Raw genomic sequence first — 18,677 nt, 5'->3', positions numbered from 1 at the left:
TTCTGGCTACAGGGTCATCAGTGTGCTTCAAAACTGCAATGCACAACATACAGTAATGTACTCCAGCCAGTTATATCCTTTGCATTCCCACCACCAAAAGGGGAACTACTGAACAACAGACACTTACTAGTAAGTCCTGGAATAAGCATTGCTGAATAAAGGCAGAGATTCTTAGACAACTTTTCTACTGCATTTCCTTTATATTTCAGCTGCTGCCACAATTTCCATTCTCAAAATGACTATAACAAACATAACCACAGTGAGTGGCTTCCTCCTCCTGGGGTTCTCTAACAGCCGTGAGCTACAGATCCTGCATGCTTTGGTCTTCTTGGTGATATATCTGTTGGGCTTGGCAGGTAACTTCATCATCATCTCCATCACAACACTGGACCCACAGCTCCAATCTCCAATGTATTACTTCTTGAAGCACCTTGCCCTTCTTGATCTCTCCTCCCTGTCTGTCACTGTCCCCCAGTCGATTCACAATTCCCTGACAGGCAGTGGCTACATTTCCTATATTCAGTGTGTATTGCAGGTTTTCTTCTTCATATTCTTGTGTTGGGGTGAGGTGGCTATTCTCACAGTGATGTCCTATGACCGCTATATGGCCATCTGCTTTCCACTGCACTATGAGGTCATCATGAGCCCCCAAAAGTGCAGGTGGCTTGTGAGAGCTGTGTGGGTAAGTGGAGGCATCCCAGCGAGCTTGTACACAGCAACCACATTCTCTATTAGATTTTGCAAGGCCAAAATAATCCACCAGTTCTTCTGTGATGTCCCCCAATTGCTCAAACTCGCTTGCTCCAGTGATTATCCTGTAGTGATTGGAGTGGTTGCCTTCATTGGTGCTGTGGCCTTTGCGTGCTTCCTTGCCATCACCCTGTCCTATGTTCAGATATTCTCCACAGTCCTCAGGATGCCTTCTGATGAACGTCGGTCTAAGGTCTTCTCTACCTGCCTGCCCCACCTCTGTGTTGTTTCATTTTTTGTGTTCTCAGGAGCTTGTGAAGTTCTTAAGCCAACTTCAGACTCAGCAACTTCTGTAGACCTCATGCTTTCTGTTTTTTACACATTAGTACCCCCAACACTCAACCCTGTTATCTACAGTCTGAGGAATGAGGCCATGAAGACAGCTGTAAGCAAATTATTGCTAGATGGAGAATTCTTTGGAAAAAGATCGTTCTAATTTTCCTCTTAGTGGCTGGAAACATTAAACACAAGAAATATTTTTAGCAGTTTGAAAGCCTTTAATATGTAAAGTTAAGAACAATAGCAATGTATCATCTAGATAAACCATATTATCAATCCATTGTATAATAAAACTTGATGTGATTTTTTTCCCTTGGTATAGAATTTTTTTGCTTTCAAGTTAATAGAAGATAAATTATTATAAACTAGTAATATAAACCCAGCACTTCCTAACTCTCCCAGTTCATACACTGGCACATACATAGATTACCAACAATTCTGATATGGATTTTGAAAACATGTTTATGGACAATATTACAATAATAATAAGGACAGAATGGTTATACATGCTGACAACTTGATGCATCATGTGAGTCAAAATTTAATATTTATCATTACTTTCCAAAGGTTACTCCAATTCCTTACTTTCCACATATAAATAATGTGTATTAGCACAAATACATATGCCATTTTATGCACATCATTATAATTTAACATTTATAGTTGTTTTGGATGCAAAGAATACAATGAGATTAATATGAAAATGCTATTAACCTTCAACTATTTATCTTGTACCATTTGCTTTCAATTTTCCTTTACTCTTATATGTCAAATTAAAAATGGAAATTCTTAAACAGGTATCTCTGTGATTGCAAAGCCAGTCTACTCTACATAGTGAGTTACAGGCATCTAGGACTAAATACAAAGATTTGTAAAAATATATTAAGGGGCATTATTATCTTCAGAAGTCTAAGGAATGGAGTTGTTGGGCCAAAGTTTTCAAAAGGTTGAACTCTCTTATTAATTTGGTCATATTAGTTTTCAAAGTATTGAGTATGTGACCATGAGCAATGTAGGGTTGGATTTCTCTACTACTTTTCACAGGAATTGTTATTTAATACAACATATATTCATTGAGTCTATTGTCTTCTAGGTGTCTAAATAGTAGAGACACCTTAGGGTGTGCAGAGCAATGAAAACTTTCACAATTTATTCAGTGGTTAAATTTTACTTTTCCAGGGTCTTTTCAAGTCTCTGAAACTTCAAGGTACTAACATATTCCTGACATTTGCACATTTTCTATTTTTCATATAATTTTTAGATTCATTTTACATTTCGTTTTATAAAAGGATTATTATTATCATAATCTCATATTTTATATTGACAAATGGTTTTCTCTGTTTCATTTTATAGCAGTTTTTCAGGTCATTGTTTATATTCTAATATCATAACATTTAAATCATGAGTTTTTACATGTTTAGTAATGATCGTAAGTATTCTAGGTAATCAAGACATAACCTTGAATGACAATCTCGAGATTTTACCACCTCAGTTACTAGAACCTTCTATGTGCAAGGATGTACTAATGAAATACCTTATCACACTTTCTGAAATATTATTCTATTGGTTTTTATTTTATTTTATTTTTTGACTTATTATAGTGAAAATACAGATAAGAAAAAGCATTTCAAATGTAGGTTCTAATTTTATTATTTTTACTCTCTATCTAAAATTTTGCTCAATAATATATTGTTCATTATTATGAGATATAAGTGGAAGGCCATTCTTCGGTATATAAAGAATTTTTAAAATTTAAGTATGTGTATGTGTGTGTCTGTACACTTGCATGTGTGTGCAGGTGCTCATACCACTGAACTTATGTGGAAGTCAGAGGACATCCTTTGGGCATTGTTTTTCTCTTTTCCACTGATTTTTTTCTTAATTTGAGACACTACTTTTGCTATTGCCTACGCCAAGCTTTCTGGCCCACAAGAGTGTGAATGTTCTCCTGTCCCCCCATAGGATGCTGAGATTACACACACCTGTGCCTCTCCCTCAGGATTTTACATGGGTTTTGGAGAACCTAACTCTAGATTGTCAGGACTGTGCAGCTAGCACTTTCACCCATTCCACCATCAGCACAGCCTGTAAAGTAGTTTCCTTATCCTCTCATTGGAATATTTTTAGTGTCCTCACTTATCTTAATAGATATCAGATTTGTCTTTGAAATTAATTCTCATAATAGCAACCTCACATCTTTTTTTCCTGTATCTGAAAAGTCTTGTTTTCTATATTCACATGGGATACAAAGAGACACTGGCAAGATCTTTGCATCATCAGTCTGGGACACATGCTGAGAATCAACTGCAGAGCATAAAAGTACATGTGTGTAGACCCAAGAGTTGAGGAGGTAAAGTTCTAACTCACATGGCAACTTTTTAACATTATTTAAAAAAACTCAAGTCAAAAAAAAAGATATAGTACTGGTTCACTCAATTTTGAAGTAACACATAGTGCAAGTTCTAATAACTATGGGATGAACAATCTTGGAGTGACAGGTAAGGAGCACATTTGACTAATTGGGTTGGATTAATGGGTTAGTCTAAAACACTTTCTCATGTCTATACACTTGATATATGTGGGTTTTGTCTTGTTTATAAAGGTTGGAATTTTTGTCTGCTAGAGTTTGCATGGGTACTGTACATACTATTGATCCAGGTTCATATGCACAAGATCCCAGGAACTTGTAGGACACTATTTCTATATGATCATGTACCTCTGCCCCCTTTTCTGCAATACTCTCTGAGACATTGGTGGTTGGAGTTTAATATGGGAGTCCCATCCAAGAACCTACACTCTGCAGATTCTGATTCTCTATGCTTTGACCATTGGTGACCTTTGTGTCCATTGTCCTCTGTTGCATGAGGAAGCTTCATTGACGAGAACTGAGAGTTGCATTAGTGTTCTCTTTACACCTTGTTCTATGATCTGTGAGCCTGAGTTGTAGAGATTGCATTGTAGATGTGCTATGTAAGCCTGGGAAATTCATAGACAATCTCTGTATATGACCATTTGTGGAAATCTGTAATATTCTCCATTATTTGCAAAAGAAGTTTCTTTGGTGATTGGTGACTTGATTACTTGTCTGTAAATATAAGGATTCATGTTTTGCACATATAAGAAATCACATTTTTCTAGGAATGTGACAGCCTTGGGGTTGTCTCTAGGATCTATGACCTCTCCAGTTACGTGTATTTGGTTATGTTTCCAGTACTATACATGAGTTTACTCCCATTAGTTGGACTTTAAGCTCAATTAGGTAGATGTTGATTACCCCCAAGATAATAGTGCCACTACTGTACCAATATTATTGCTAAAACCCAGCATAGAACTCTGGAAATGGGCAATAGGTCCCAATCTCTGTCAAAGAATTATTGGCAGATGATTACTACTGTGTGAGGAAGGGCTGAACTTCTTAAAGGGAGGGACTCTAGATAACCTGACTAGACCTCAGTGGATGAACTTAAACTGCCGGTTTTCTGGGGAGACAAAATTGATATGATAGGCCTTACCACAAATAACAAAATTCAAGAATTCCAGTGGGGGAGGCTATGGGAGGGCACCACTGGGGAAAGGGGTACAAAGATGATTAAGTTATTCTGTATGAAATGCAAAAACATTAAATAAAACATTTACAAAAACTTTGGGATTTCCCTGGTTTCCAATATAGAGTTGGAATTGATGGAATTGGTACTGCATTTTTACGCTTCTATTTCTCTATATGCATATGTGGTTGTTTGAATGAGAATGCCCTCCATAGGTACCAAGTAATTGGACATTTGATCCCCAGTTTGTGCTATGGTTTTGGGAGGATCATGGAAACTTAGGTCATGTGGGCAGAAAGATCTCTATGAGTTCAAAGCCAGTCACATCTACGTAGTAAGTTCCAGGTCATTCAGGTCTGCATAGTGAGATGTTGTTTCAAAAAAATTAATAAGTAAATAAATAATAAAATTAAACATGAATGCATTGGAACATGCTTTGTAAAAGTAAAATTTACTTATAAAATGCACTACACAGTATCCTTAGTGTCAAGAAAAGTTTATGCAGTATATTGCATTGTAATACCATACATAATGACCATTGGTGTATGCAATATATTGCATTGTAAGACAATACATAATGAACATTGGTATATTCAATATATTGCATTGGAATACCATACATAAGGAACACATATGTGTACAATATGTTGCCTTGGAATGCCATACATGATGATTAATAAGCTCTTCAATTATGAAATATGTGAAAAGACTTTTTCAGATTAACATGTGCAATCTTTCTAATAACTGCATGCTATGTTGAGCCAATCCAAATGCGTGCTTATTTTAATAAATTTTATTGAGCTTTTGTACATTTCACATAACATTTTAAAATCAAATTTAGAACCCCTCCCCATCCATGCCCACTCACCCCCATCCCCACCGGAGCTTTTCTCTTTATTTTCATTATTTAAAGACTGTGAATATCTCAATACATGAACATATTGAATGTGTATGAATAAAGTATTTTGCTTCATGTCATACACTGGAGTTATATCTTCCTAAAGCATTACATTTCCATGCATGCTTTTTGATTGACTGATGGACTGATTGATTGATTTTGATCTTTTTGAGGCAGGGTCTCAGTTTAGTCCCCAGCTGGCTTGACCCTTGCTATGTAGATTAATTTGGCCTAAATCTCAGAGAAATCCATCATTCTCTGCCTCTCCAGTGCTGGTATTAAAGGCATGTGTCACGGTGCCTGGCTTTAAAACAGGGCATTTTAAAAGAAAAACTATGACTCTAGGTTGTTTTGTAACTGTAAGAAGGAGGGAGACTGCAAGGCCACAGCAAACTTCATCAGCTCTGTCCTAGAAACATATTCAAGAGGGCATCGCCAGATTTTGAGTAGAAAGGAATCTGGAGAGACTGTGAAATAATAGAAGAGACTTTCCAATCATTTATGAAAAATGATTTTATAGAACAGGAGTTAAAGGAAGATAGGGTTCAAGGGTGTCTTGATTGACCTCAGGTCTAACATGGATGAAACTGGGAGATTGTAAGCATTAATTTTAATCTGAATAAAATCCTATGAAGTTGTTTACTTTTAATTTACCTGATTAATTCTGGTTTATTTTTATTTTACATGTATGAGTCCTTTTTCTGCATATAGCTAAGTGTACCTTGTGTGTAAAATGGCTGTGGAGGCCAGAAACAGGTGTTGGAGTCCATGGAAATGAAGTTACACAGTTATTAGCCACCATTTGGGTGCTGGGAACTCAGCCTGAGTCATCTGCATGAGCAGTCAGTGCTCTTAACTGCTGAGCCATCTCTTGAAACCTGCTAGGTGGTATTTTAAATATAATCAGTAGATACTATAGAGTAAATAATTCAATTAAGTTGTATAAATATATATATAAATTTAATAGTGAAAATATTGTTGCTATCCATACAAGATGAGAGAATCAAGAAATTACACAAGTAATATTGTAGAGTTAGCTTGTTCCCACTTTCCACAACAAGGTTTTAAAATTTTGAATAGTTGTTAATGACTGGGACATTTTGTGTGTTTTTTTAGGCCAGTTGGGGTTTAGGATTTCTTAGTTGATACTTAGTTGATACTTGTCATGACTCTTCCTTGTGGATGATGATACTTTGATATTACTATGTACATCGCACACATTTCTATTGCAAGGGTAATATCAAACACTGTTTCAGTTTTTCCAGAAGTCTCACATTAAAGAATTAATCATATTAATAAATGTTTAAGTTTCCTATTATCCTCTCAGAAATATATAGCTTATCTACACAGTGGCTCTCCATCTTGTTCCTCAGAATACCAGCAGCTTCTGGCAGCTTGGCAAGCACTGGGCTTCCTGGTGTCACATGAGACTTCATGGGTCAAAATATTTGAGTGTGGGGCTCAGGTCCCTGATCTGTCACCTGCTCTCCAGTAGATTCTCAGGTCAGATGATAACTGAGAACCTCTGAGTTAGAGACAACAAAGCCCCAAGCTCCCCACATCCCTCTCCCATTACCTGGAGTTCTAATGATTCAAGTCTCAGGTGACAGAAAGAAAATGGGGAGTTCTGTTCATTAAATTCAGGCTTCCATTTGCAATGATCCCACACCCCCAAAGAAATTCTGGTGCAAACCTATCCCAAAGGGATGAAACACATTTGGAAAATCTATGACTGTGACCAGGAATTGTCAGAAATCAAATCAGTCTGGAGAGCTACCTGCATACCAAGACATCTGAGAATTTTTGGTTCTTGCATGAGGAATGAGGAATTTCATGGAAATTGTAACAGCCCTTTATGCTCATCAAATTATGTTTGCAAAGGTAAGACTATGATTCTAGCCAGGAAGCCAGCTCACTTTACTGAAAATAAACAAAAAAGATAAGCCCTAATATTATTCATGTAAGCATGTTAAAAAATGTTGAGTATTCAAAGAAAAACAGTATCTTGGTAACAATATTTTACCGACGTGCACATTCTAAAACCAATTCCCACATTCCCTGCTCTGAACAAGAAACACAAAGCCCTGATGGAATACGTTCACTATAGACATGGCCACTCTCCCAATGTTCCTAAACACTAATATACATACATATGAAAGTTACATGAGAGAAGTGATATGAATTCCAAAGCACCCCACAGCTCAGTTTTTCTTTCAGCATTTATAAACTAAATATTTTCTTGTAAATGTAGGTTAAAATGCTAAACAGCTAAAAGACTGAACTTCCTTTGTGCATAGACACTTACATTGTAAAGGACTCCAGCACACATGCAAAAATGATTAAAAGCTATTCAGGGGACTCACTTCCCTGTATGTATGTAAACAGATGTATAAACAGGGAATATTAAAATGCTAAATGATCAAGAATTAAAATTATGTATGAACAATACTGATGTTTATAATTTCAATGGAAAATTGAACAGAAAAAAATAACTTGAGGATAGAGAAGTTGTTACATAGTTTTGGTCTCTGTCACACTATCTTTCCATTATGTGGTTAGAGATTTTGAAGGAAATCTATAGACGAGAGAAAAATATGGAAGAATAAATATGTGATTCCAGGACACAGAATAGGCCTTGTTATTAGGTGTCCCACCAGAGAAGACAGTTCAGATACAGAATATTGCCAAAAGATAGTCTTTAGAGCCGCTGGTCAGCAGCTCCACTGGGCATTAGATCCCAAGTGCAGCCCTGAACATTTCTCAGTATAGGCTTTTATATAGAAAAACCACATCCTTGTCCACTCGGGGGTGGAAAGCCCCCCAACAGTTTCTCATACCTAAAGGATGGAAAAGTTCCCAACAGTTTCTTCCTGCAGATGCAAGCCAAGTGGAGCAAAATGGCAGAAGCTGGGAAACAAATAGCAAGAGTGGCCAGGCACATGTTGACCTTTTCCTCAAACCCAGATCCAGGTGCAGCTGTACCAAACCTCTCTATTCCCACACTGTGAGTTAACTGCCTCTAGTTTCAGTTGCTGATTTCTGCTAGGGCTGTAGATGGCATAGCTAAATTCAGCCCTGAGGGTGTCCCATCACATTCCCCACTGGTTAGATGGGCATGAGTCAAATCAAAGACTCACATTGGGGCAAGAGATTATATGCATTTTCCTTGGTGAGAAAAAGATGTATTCAACATCATTAATAATTAGGGAAATGTACATTGAAACCATCTTAAGATTTTGTCTCACTTCATTCAAAGATCACAAGAACAAATGATACCAAATGCTGATAAGGATGTGGAGAAAGGGGAACACTCATTTCCTACCTGTGGGATTGCAAACTTGTGCAACCCCTAAAAAAAGCAGTGTGGATAACTCCTAAAAATCTAAAAATATACCTTCCATATTACACAGTTAATACCATTCCTGGGCATATACCCAAAGGACGCATTCTACTGCAGAAATACTTGCACATCCATGTTTGCTGAAGATCATTTAAAAATAGCTAAGAGATAGAAGCAGCCCAAATTTCCCTCAACTGATGAAGAATAAAATTTGCAGGTTGATGGAACTAGAAACTGTTATACTAAGTGAAGTAACACAGACTCATAATAACAAAAGACATATGAGCTCCATAATTTGTGGATCCTAGCACCAAATCCTTATAAGTGAGTACACATCCTGATATAACTGCAGGAACCAGGAAAATAGAAGGGAACCAGGGAGGTAAATAGAAAGAAGGAACCCAAGAGAGAAGAATGGTAGGAGACAGGTGTTACTAAGGAAGAAATGTGTAAAAATAGGTTAGTTAAGTGGGAGGCAGAGACAAAGGGCTATACAAAGAACTATGGGAATAAAGGGGAAGAAGGAACTCAAGAGAGGTGGGACCACAGCAGACAGGAATTATCAAGGAGAAATAGCGTCATTGGGGACACTTTAAATGGGGAGGACAGGGAGGGAGGATATGACAAGGAGAGAGAAAGAAGAGATAAATAATGCCTAGCTATTATAAAAAACAGAAGGAACTGTATTAGTCCAAAAGCCTACTGAAAAAAAATATGCAATATTTCTACATGAGTCTGTGTGTATAGCTGAAGGCTACATAATAAGAAACAGTGTCATACAGGAGAAACCTTCCTTTGAGTAGCTGGCCAGGGATGTTCAAGAGACTCCCAAAATTACACAGACTATTTCCACAACCCTTGATTGCCTCCCAGAACTCGAAGGTAAGACCCTATTGCTGAAGACAGGACACACTTTGGACACAGGATTTGGAGCAATGGAGCTGGAACTGACCTGGAAGCCACTTCCCCTGAAGGCTAGCTATCATAGTTTTGGAGAACACTATGCAAGCTGCTGCGGGAGAACATCAACCAATGTCCCATCTTTAAGGCCTAGTAACCACATCAATGACCGACATAGCAAACTAAATTGGTGCAGTAGTGGCACTTTTATCTTGGGAGTAATCAACAGATACCTAATTGGACTTAAAGCCCACTCAATGGGCATAAGCGCATGTGTAGTACCCTAAACCTTACCAAATACACATAGCTGAGAGGTCATAGATCTTAGAGAAAACCCCAAGGCTGTCACATCCGTAGACAAATGTAATTTCTTACTATGTGCAAAATATGGATCCTTAAATTTACAGAAAATTATCCCAGTCACCACCCATCAAAGAAGTTCTTTTTCAACAGATAGAGATTATTACAGCATTTCAGAATAAGTCACACACAGAGATTGTGATTTGCCCACACCTAATTGGCGTATGTATGATGCAATCTCTACACCTAAGGCTCACAAAAAAAAGAATAAGTGATGAAGAGAATACAAATTCATCTTTCAATTCTCTTCAATGAAGATCTCTCATACAACAGAGGACCAGAAACACGAAAGGTCTTAAATGGCCAAAATATAAAAAGAGTCTACAGAGTGTGGGTCTTGGGACAGGTCTCCTATATTAAAATTCACCCACACAGGGCTCAGGAATCATTGCAGAAGAGGCCACGGAAAAATTGTAAGAGCCAGGGAGGTGGTGCATGACCATATGGAAATGGAAAACTTCAGGCTCTTGGGACTCTTTTCACACAACTCTTCAGCAATTGCATCAGCATGAAAAGGCCCAAGCAAACTCAAGCAGACAAAAACCCAAAACTGGGGAAAAGAACTGTAGGCCCCAATCTTAGTCAAAGAATTATGGGCAGTTGGTTACTACTGGGTGAGAAAGAGTTGATCATCTTAAAGGGAGGATGTGGGGACCTAAAGGCCCCACCTTGCATAGGTCTGAAAGGAAGTTACTGGGGACACCGCCTGGCTTGCTTTGAAAATCTGAAGAATACATCTGCACTGCTGAGGAGTGCATGATCAGCATGTGACCATCCTTAAGATACAACCTCAGGGGGGGAGGGGGGAGTTCCAAGTGCCTTTATAAGCTTTGTAACACCTGTAATAAATGAGTCCCTGCCTGACTAGACTCCCCATTGTGTCTGAGTGTCCCCGGGTATTGGGGGCAGCGTGGGCTGGTGAACGACGTGCTTACTCATCCCCAATCATCACTGCCCGGGGGATGCTGGTTTGAACCTTTGAACCCCCGGGAACTGACGCACAATGTGGCGCTCGAAAAAGGTGAAAGAAAGAAAAGAAAGAAGTAAGAAAGAAGGGAAATGGATTGGGGCCAATTGAGAGGTTCAGGGTAAGCAAAACCCTAAAAATGGGTAATGCAACTTTTAAGTTTGAAGACCCGGTGCTTAAAGCACTGAGAGATATGCTTAAAAGCAGGGGATTGGATTTGTCAGATCCTGTAGCTCAAAAGGATTGGCAGAGGCGATTCATTTGCCTCCCTGGCTACTTGGGGCTAATGTTTTTACTGGGGCTACATGGGAACATGTGGAACGTCTAGCTCAACAAAGGGAGGTTCAATTGGGAGTTGATCCACTGATCAAATTCTACCCTATTATTTTGGCCTTAAAGGCATGCTTTTGGCCCGAGAGCCCTAATCCCTCAGCAACACCTCCTGATGAGCCTTCAGAAACCCCAGAATGGGAATCATGGGAAGGCTTTGAGAAAGAAGGCAGAAATGCAACAGAAGTGAAACTAAAAGCAGCCAAAGTAACAAGTGGCACCTCGGGCATGCCCTGGCCAACTTCAGGGATTCCTGAAACCCATGAAAACCATCCCCATTTCCAGGATTCTGGCCCCGCTCAGGAGGCTTCTGTGAGGCAACGGGTGGAAGCGTATCCTATTAATGTAAACACAGGAGGTGTGCACTCTGACCCCTGGTATTCCTGGGAGGTGAAGGATTTAAAGGAACTAAAAAAGCTGGTGGCTGAGGATGGCCCAGGATCACCCTGGGTAGATACTCTCCTCCAAGGCTTGGCTCATCAGCAGTGTACTACAAAGGATTGGCTGGGCCTCACCAAAGCAGTCCTTCCTAGCCCTATATATATTAAATGGTTTGCCCTCTTTAAGGAGGAATTCAAGATACAGGCTGCGAGGAATGCAAGTGCCAACCCACCGGTCCCCATTACTTTTGGGATGTTGACTGGTTCAAGTGACCATTATGCCACAGGGGAGCAACAATCAGGCATTCCAGCCTCATGTTCAAAACAGGTCAGGGTCATAGGATTAAATGCTTGGAGAAAATTGGACGAGGGGCCTACCGAATCCCCCCTTGCAGGAATTAATCAAAAGCCTGGTGAATCCCTCTACAAGTTTATAGACAGAGTGGAGAAGAGCTTGAAATGAAAATTACCCCCAGGCCCATTGAGGGAGCAAGTCACTAAACTCCTGGTATGGGATGGAATGTATGCTGATCACAAGGTAGCCTGTGCTGGCCTTAAGGACAGGTCCATGGAACAATGGGTAACCTCACTCATGTAAATTGGCAGGGACTCCTTAAGAGGTTTCCTCAAGTTCCCATCAAGGACCTAAAGAAGATTGTACATACCTTTAAGTCTTATCAACCCTTTCTACAGGTACTGCCTCTGCAACAGCCAGGGGTAAACCCCAGGGGACTCAAGCCCAATTCCTTGTGGCAAACGGATGTCACAGTATACTCCTTTTGAAAAGCTTAAGTATATTTTTGTGTCCATCGACACATTCTCAGATGCCTGTTTGGCTACCGCTCATACAGGAGAGAAGTCTAAACATGCTCAGTCTCATTTTCTCCAGTGCTTTGCTACGTTGGGATTTCCCCAATGAATTAAAACTGATAATGGACCATGTTTTCTGAGTAAAAATTTTAAAAATTTACAAGATTTCTTTTCACTTTGGGGAATTGAACACAATACAGGAATTCCCTACAATCCCCAAGGTCAAGCCATTATGAAATGCAACCATCAAAACCTAAAAATTCAGTTACAAAAACAGAAAGGGGGAATAAACCTCCACCAACAGTTGGGTATGGCCTAATTCACTATTAATGTTCTTAATTTTCAAAAAAATCAGTTGGAATCCTGGTTTCAGAAGCATTGGGGCTGACAGGAGCAGAGACCTGAGGTACGGGTAAGATGGAAGGATCCCATTACGAGGCAATGGAAAGGACCAGATCCACAGAAGCATTGGGGATGACAGGAGCAGAGACCTGAGTTATGGGTAAGATGGAAGGACCCCATTATGGGGCAATGGAAAGTGATTCAAACCCCATATGGGTGCCTGCATAAAACCTTAAGTGGGTAGGCCAGGATCGGACTGACTAGCATGATGGTCCATGGACTATAATTCATGAGACAAAATTCCTCTCTTTATTTATATCCACCTGAGGTGAAGGACCCAGCTCCTTGACTTCATTGCCAGTCAGCCTCTTTGATAACTGGCTGATTGGCTAAAAGGTACATGGTCTCAGAAGTATTTCAACTTGTCCTACACCATGACTTGCTTTGTTTCTCTTGATAATGCTATCTTTGAGTGTCTTTACCAGATAATTTGGCAACAGAGGACCCTTGGAACTGCCACAGCCCACCTCCTCATGATTACGGACTCCACCAGGACCCCCTCCAGTTGCCCATGCTTAGCTAATCAAGTTAGACAGAGACTAAGACTATCATGGGCTGACATTACCCACATGACTGCCCTTAATTATGATGCATTTTTAGCCAAAGACAGGTAAGATGTCCCATGACAAGTACTCCTAAGACAGGACATTCACATGGCCAGGTGCATGATCCAATGATGGGCAAGGCTTGATCAGAGGTGACACAACCTAAGACAGGCAAAAATGCATAAGATTAGAGGAAGGAGATAGCCATCTCTCCTTAGGGAGCCGCCTATGAGGTGGACAACCCATAAAATAAAGTCAGTCCGGCCTTAAAATAAAAATAAAAAGGGGGAATGTGGGGACCTAAAGGCCCTGCCTTGCATAGGTCCAAAAGGAAGTTACTGGGGGCACGGCATGACTTGCTTTGAAAGTATGAAGAATACTTCCACACTGCTGTGGAGTGCATGATCAGCACATGGCCATCCTTAAGATACACCCTCAGGGGGGTAGGGGGGTGTTCCAGGTGCCTTCATAAGCTTTGTAACAACTGTAATAAATGAGTCCCTGCCTGACTAGACTTCCCATTGCGTCTGAGTGTCCCTGGGTATTGGGGATGGCATGGGCTGGTGAATGGTGTGCTTACTTATCCCCAATCATCACTGCCCTGGGGTCGCTGGTTTGAACCCCCGGCAGGAGGAATACTAGGTAAGCTGACTAGACCTCAGGGAATGAACTTTCACTGAGGGACATCTGGGGAACACTAATTTGACAATGATAGGCCTTACCACAAATAACAGAATGTGAATTCTCATGGGAGAATTATTGGAGAGCAGTGGGGAAGGGGTTTTGAAGATGATTAAGATGTTCTGTATAAAATGCAGAAAAATTAATTTTTTTAAAAATTGTCTTAAATTTATCAGATATTAATAAATTAATGAGCACTAATGATTGTACATGGCTTGAAATATCCACCCCTAATCAGGAAAGGTTCAGATCATTGCCATGAACATATAAATAGTCATATGTGTCACCAAGATTTTTCTATCCACACATTGTAGTTTTTGATCATTTTGAAGTTGATTATTGTACAAGATGATAGAAATGGGTCTAATTTCATTCTTCTGCATATGGGCATTTAGTTTCCCCAGTCAAACTTGCTGATGTTTCTATCTTTGCTCCAGTGTGTATTTTTGGCATCTTTGCTGAATATGAGATGACTGTAAATAGTGTGCTCATGTTTGGGACTTTGTTTTGTCCCGTTGTTCAGCATGTCTGTTTCTGCGTCAGCACCCTGCTTCTTTATCACCATAACTCTGTAATATATCTTGAAACCTGATGTGGTGATCCCTCCAGCATTCTTCCTCTTGCTCAGCACTGCTTTGGCTATCCAGACAATTTTGATTCTCACCAGTTTTCCTCTCATACCTGTGCTACCTGATGTCCCAAAAGGTTCCTGTGTGAGATGAGGAAAGAAAATGCCAAAATGCAATTAGTAACTAACCCTTCATTAAATAAAACTCCATAAGAGAATGGGTTCCAAATTCTTTCTCTGAAGCCAGTATTACTCTAATATCCCAAACGAAGGCCCAATAAAAAAGAAAATTATAGGTCAATCTCTTTGATGAGCACAGATGCCAAAATTCACAATAAACTGCTCATAACCTGAACATAAGAACTTATCAAAATATTAGCCACTGTGATCAAGTCAGCTTCATCCAAGAGATACAGGGATTATTCAATATACATAAACCAAAAAACGTAATCAACCGCATAAACAGACTCAGGTATATAAATCAGATGATAATCACATTGGATGCAGAAAAGACGTTTGAAAATTTCAACCTCCATTCATGAGAAAAGCCCTGAAGAACATAGTTCTAGAGGGAACATACCTCAACTTAATAAAGACAGTATCCAACAAGCCCACAGCCAATCTTATACCAAATGGAGAAAAATTCAAAAGATTTACATTTAAATAAGGAACTAGACAAGGAAGTTCAATCTCTTCATTCTTGTTCAATATAGTACTTGAAGTCTTAGCTTGAGCAATAAGACAGGCGGAGATAAAGGGGAGGCAAATTGGAAAGGAAGAAGTCAAATTACCTTTTTTAGCAGATGATAAGATTCTATACATAAAAGATTCAAAGGACCCCACCAGAAAACTCCTAAACTACTAGTGCTGAATGATATATTCAGAAGAGTAGCAGGATGTAAAATTAACACCCCCATATCAGTTGCTGTCCTATATGCCCTCAATAAGCACACCAAGAAAGAAATGATGGAAACAATCCCATTCACAATAAAATCAGAACTTGTCTCCCAATTGGTTAGTTCTTCCAAGGGGTGAGGCTTGCCTTGGAGGGTGGACTACTGAGATGCTGCTGGGAGCCATCTGGAAATGGAAGCAGCAAGCCAGGAGAAGCACATGGTGTGTAGCAGCAGCAGCATCCATGCATACTCAAGGACAGAATGGCCTGTCAGAACGGACCTGGGGCGAGACAACTGGACCCTGAGGCATGAGTGAATGTTAGCAGTGACTATGGGCATGGCATGGGAACATCTGATATGGTGGGTGCTGAGCTTCTCCACTGGTGGCATCACAGGGGAACTATGCATGGGTTCTCATTTCCTTGTAAGTGACTCTCCTCTCCTCCCCCCATGACAATAATAAATACACATAAAGATATGTTATATGGTTTGCCTGATAACACAAGAGACCCTGAGAGAACGCAGGCGACAGAACTATAGAACATCTTGGAATAATTCTACCCAAGGAAATGAAGGACTTTCATAATAAGTCCTTTAGCATGCTGAAGAAAGAAATTAAGATGGAAAGAACTCCAAAGCACATGAATCCTAACAAAAGCATTCAGTAATTCAATGCAATACTCATTAAAATTCCAGCTCAATTCTTCATTTAAATTGAAAAAAAGACTCAAATTTCATATGGAAATACAAAAAAAAAAAACCACAGGATAGAAAAAAGAATCCTGAGCAATGAAAGAATTGCTGCAGGCATTACCATCCCTTATCTGAAATTCTACTACAGAGTTATAGTAATAAAACAGCACGGTACTGGCATAAAAACAGACACATTAGTCAGTGGAACAGGATTGAGGATACAGACTTAATTCCATTCATTTATTGTCACCTGATTCTTTACAAAGAATCTGAAAATACATACTGGAGAAAGGATAACATGTTTAATAATAAATGGTGCCAATCAAACTGGATAGTATCATGAAGAAGAAATAAAATAGATCCCTATTTCTCACCACATGCAAGACTAAACTCCAAATGTATCAAAACTAAACTTCAACATAAGACCCAGTGCCCTTAATCTGATAGAGGTGAAAGGAGGAAAAACACTAGAGATTATAGCCACAGAAATGGACTTTCTGAACTGGACTTCTATAACATAAGCATTAACTTCAACAATTGACAAATGAGACCTTATGAAACAAAAATGTTTCTGTACAACAAAGGACACCAATATTCAAGTGAAGAGGCAGCATACAGAATGGGAACATATTTACAAGCTAATACTCTGACAGAAATTTAATATCTGAAATATACAAAGAACTGAAAAAATCTAATATTAAAGAAAACAAGCTATTCAATTACAAATTGAATCAAGGACCTGAAAAGAAAGTTCTTTTAGGATGAACTGTACATGGCTGAAAAATATTTTTTAAAATGTTCAACATCTTTAATCATCAGGGAAATGATAATTAAAATCATTCTGAAGTTTCATCTAACCCAACTCAGAATAGCTAATATCCAGAAAAACAAACAAAAACAAATCCTGGAAAGGATGTCGAGAAAGGGGATCAATTATCTACTGCTCATGGAAGTATAAACTGTTACAGCCACTATGGAAATCAGTGCCATTATTCTTCAAAAAGTTAAAAATTGAAGTACCATATTATAGGAAACCATGATGTCATGCCCTAGGGCAAGATGAGCCAAAAACTTTTAAGTACAGGGTATGTTCTCTGCTAAATGGAGGAGCACTGAAAACAGCAGCTCTGATATCCTTGTCTTGCAGAACACTGCAGGGCTAGCAAGAGAAAAGTGGCAAGGTCAAAAATTTAAGCTTCCTGCTCTGAGGGAATGCATCTGGGTCAACAGTTCCTTGTCCAAAATGGATAACTCAGCTATCAGTGATGAAAATAATAGGCCAGGTTAAAGATTTACTCCTGCGCTAAAAGGTAAAAGTTTACCATGCTTTTTTCCCTAAGAAAGAAAATATTGTGGCCAATAAATTACCAGAGAGAGATAGGCATTGGTAACCTTGAGTAAACGCTCAAGCATCGTGCTTTACATATAGCCCATAGCTGGAGCCAACTAAAACTCTATGTGTCATGTTTCCTGTCTAATTGTGCCTTAAATCTTTGTGTAAAACAGCCAAACCCTACATGACTTCCAGTTCTTTGTAATGTATAAAAACCTAAATTTTTTAATAAACGTGTTGTTGTGAAGGAAACCAAAAGTCCCAGTGTGCTGGACTCTGTCACTGGTTGGTACTGCCATCACCAGGGAAGGGAGATTCCCCACTGAGAAAAGCAGACCTGGATCCCTACACCACATGGCCCAGCCTTTCCACTCTTGTGAATATACCCTAAAGCTGCTATAGTGTGCTTCAGAAACACCTGTTCATCCATGCTCATTGCTGCCTATTCATAATAGCCAGGAATTGGAAACAACCTATATATCTATCAATTGATGAATGAGTAGTGAAAGTGTGGGAGATATAAACAATGAAATAGTATTTAGGTCTTGAAAATGGGAAATTTTTAGGTAAATGGAGGGAATTGGAAATATTTGAAATGAACATCCTGAGTGAGTTAACCTGGACTAGAGGTCTTGAAAATGGGAAATTTTGGGTAAATGGATGGAATTGGATATATTTGAAATGAAGATCCTGAATGAGTTAACCTTGACTAGAAAGACAAATGTCACATCTCTCCCATAGCTGGATGCTTGTTCTGAATTTTTCAATCTGAAAATCTAGAGAGGTCAGGAATCTAATAAGTGGCCATGGGTGTATTTTATTGGGAGGCCTGATAGAATGCAGTGATATAAATGGGAAAGGAGAATAGAGAAGTAGGAATTGTCAAATGGCTTGAGGACTGAGAGGGCAGTGTAGAGGCGGGATAATGGAAAGATATAACCAACAATGAAGCCTTTTATAAAAAGTCATATGAAAGTCTACCACAATAGAGCTTCTTAAA

General features: G+C 39.2%; 1 protein-coding gene across 1 annotated transcript; it reads left to right on the top strand.

Annotated features, from left to right (window-relative positions):
- The first annotated feature begins 235 nt into the window (after positions 1-235).
- LOC103735505 (olfactory receptor 14J1-like) lies at positions 236-1,186 on the top strand. The gene has a single exon (XM_008834802.1). The coding sequence runs from the start codon at positions 236-238 to the stop codon at positions 1,184-1,186; it is 951 nt and encodes a 316-aa protein (XP_008833024.1).
- Positions 1,187-18,677: the final 17,491 nt, after the last annotated feature.

The sequence above is a fragment of the Nannospalax galili genome, unplaced genomic scaffold (genome assembly GCF_000622305.1).
Source record: "Nannospalax galili isolate Female #2095 unplaced genomic scaffold, S.galili_v1.0 scaffold877, whole genome shotgun sequence".
Classification (NCBI taxonomy): Eukaryota; Metazoa; Chordata; class Mammalia; order Rodentia; family Spalacidae; genus Nannospalax; species Nannospalax galili.
The sequence above is the reverse complement of the archived record's forward strand: the minus strand, read 5'-3'. Positions and strand labels throughout refer to the sequence as shown.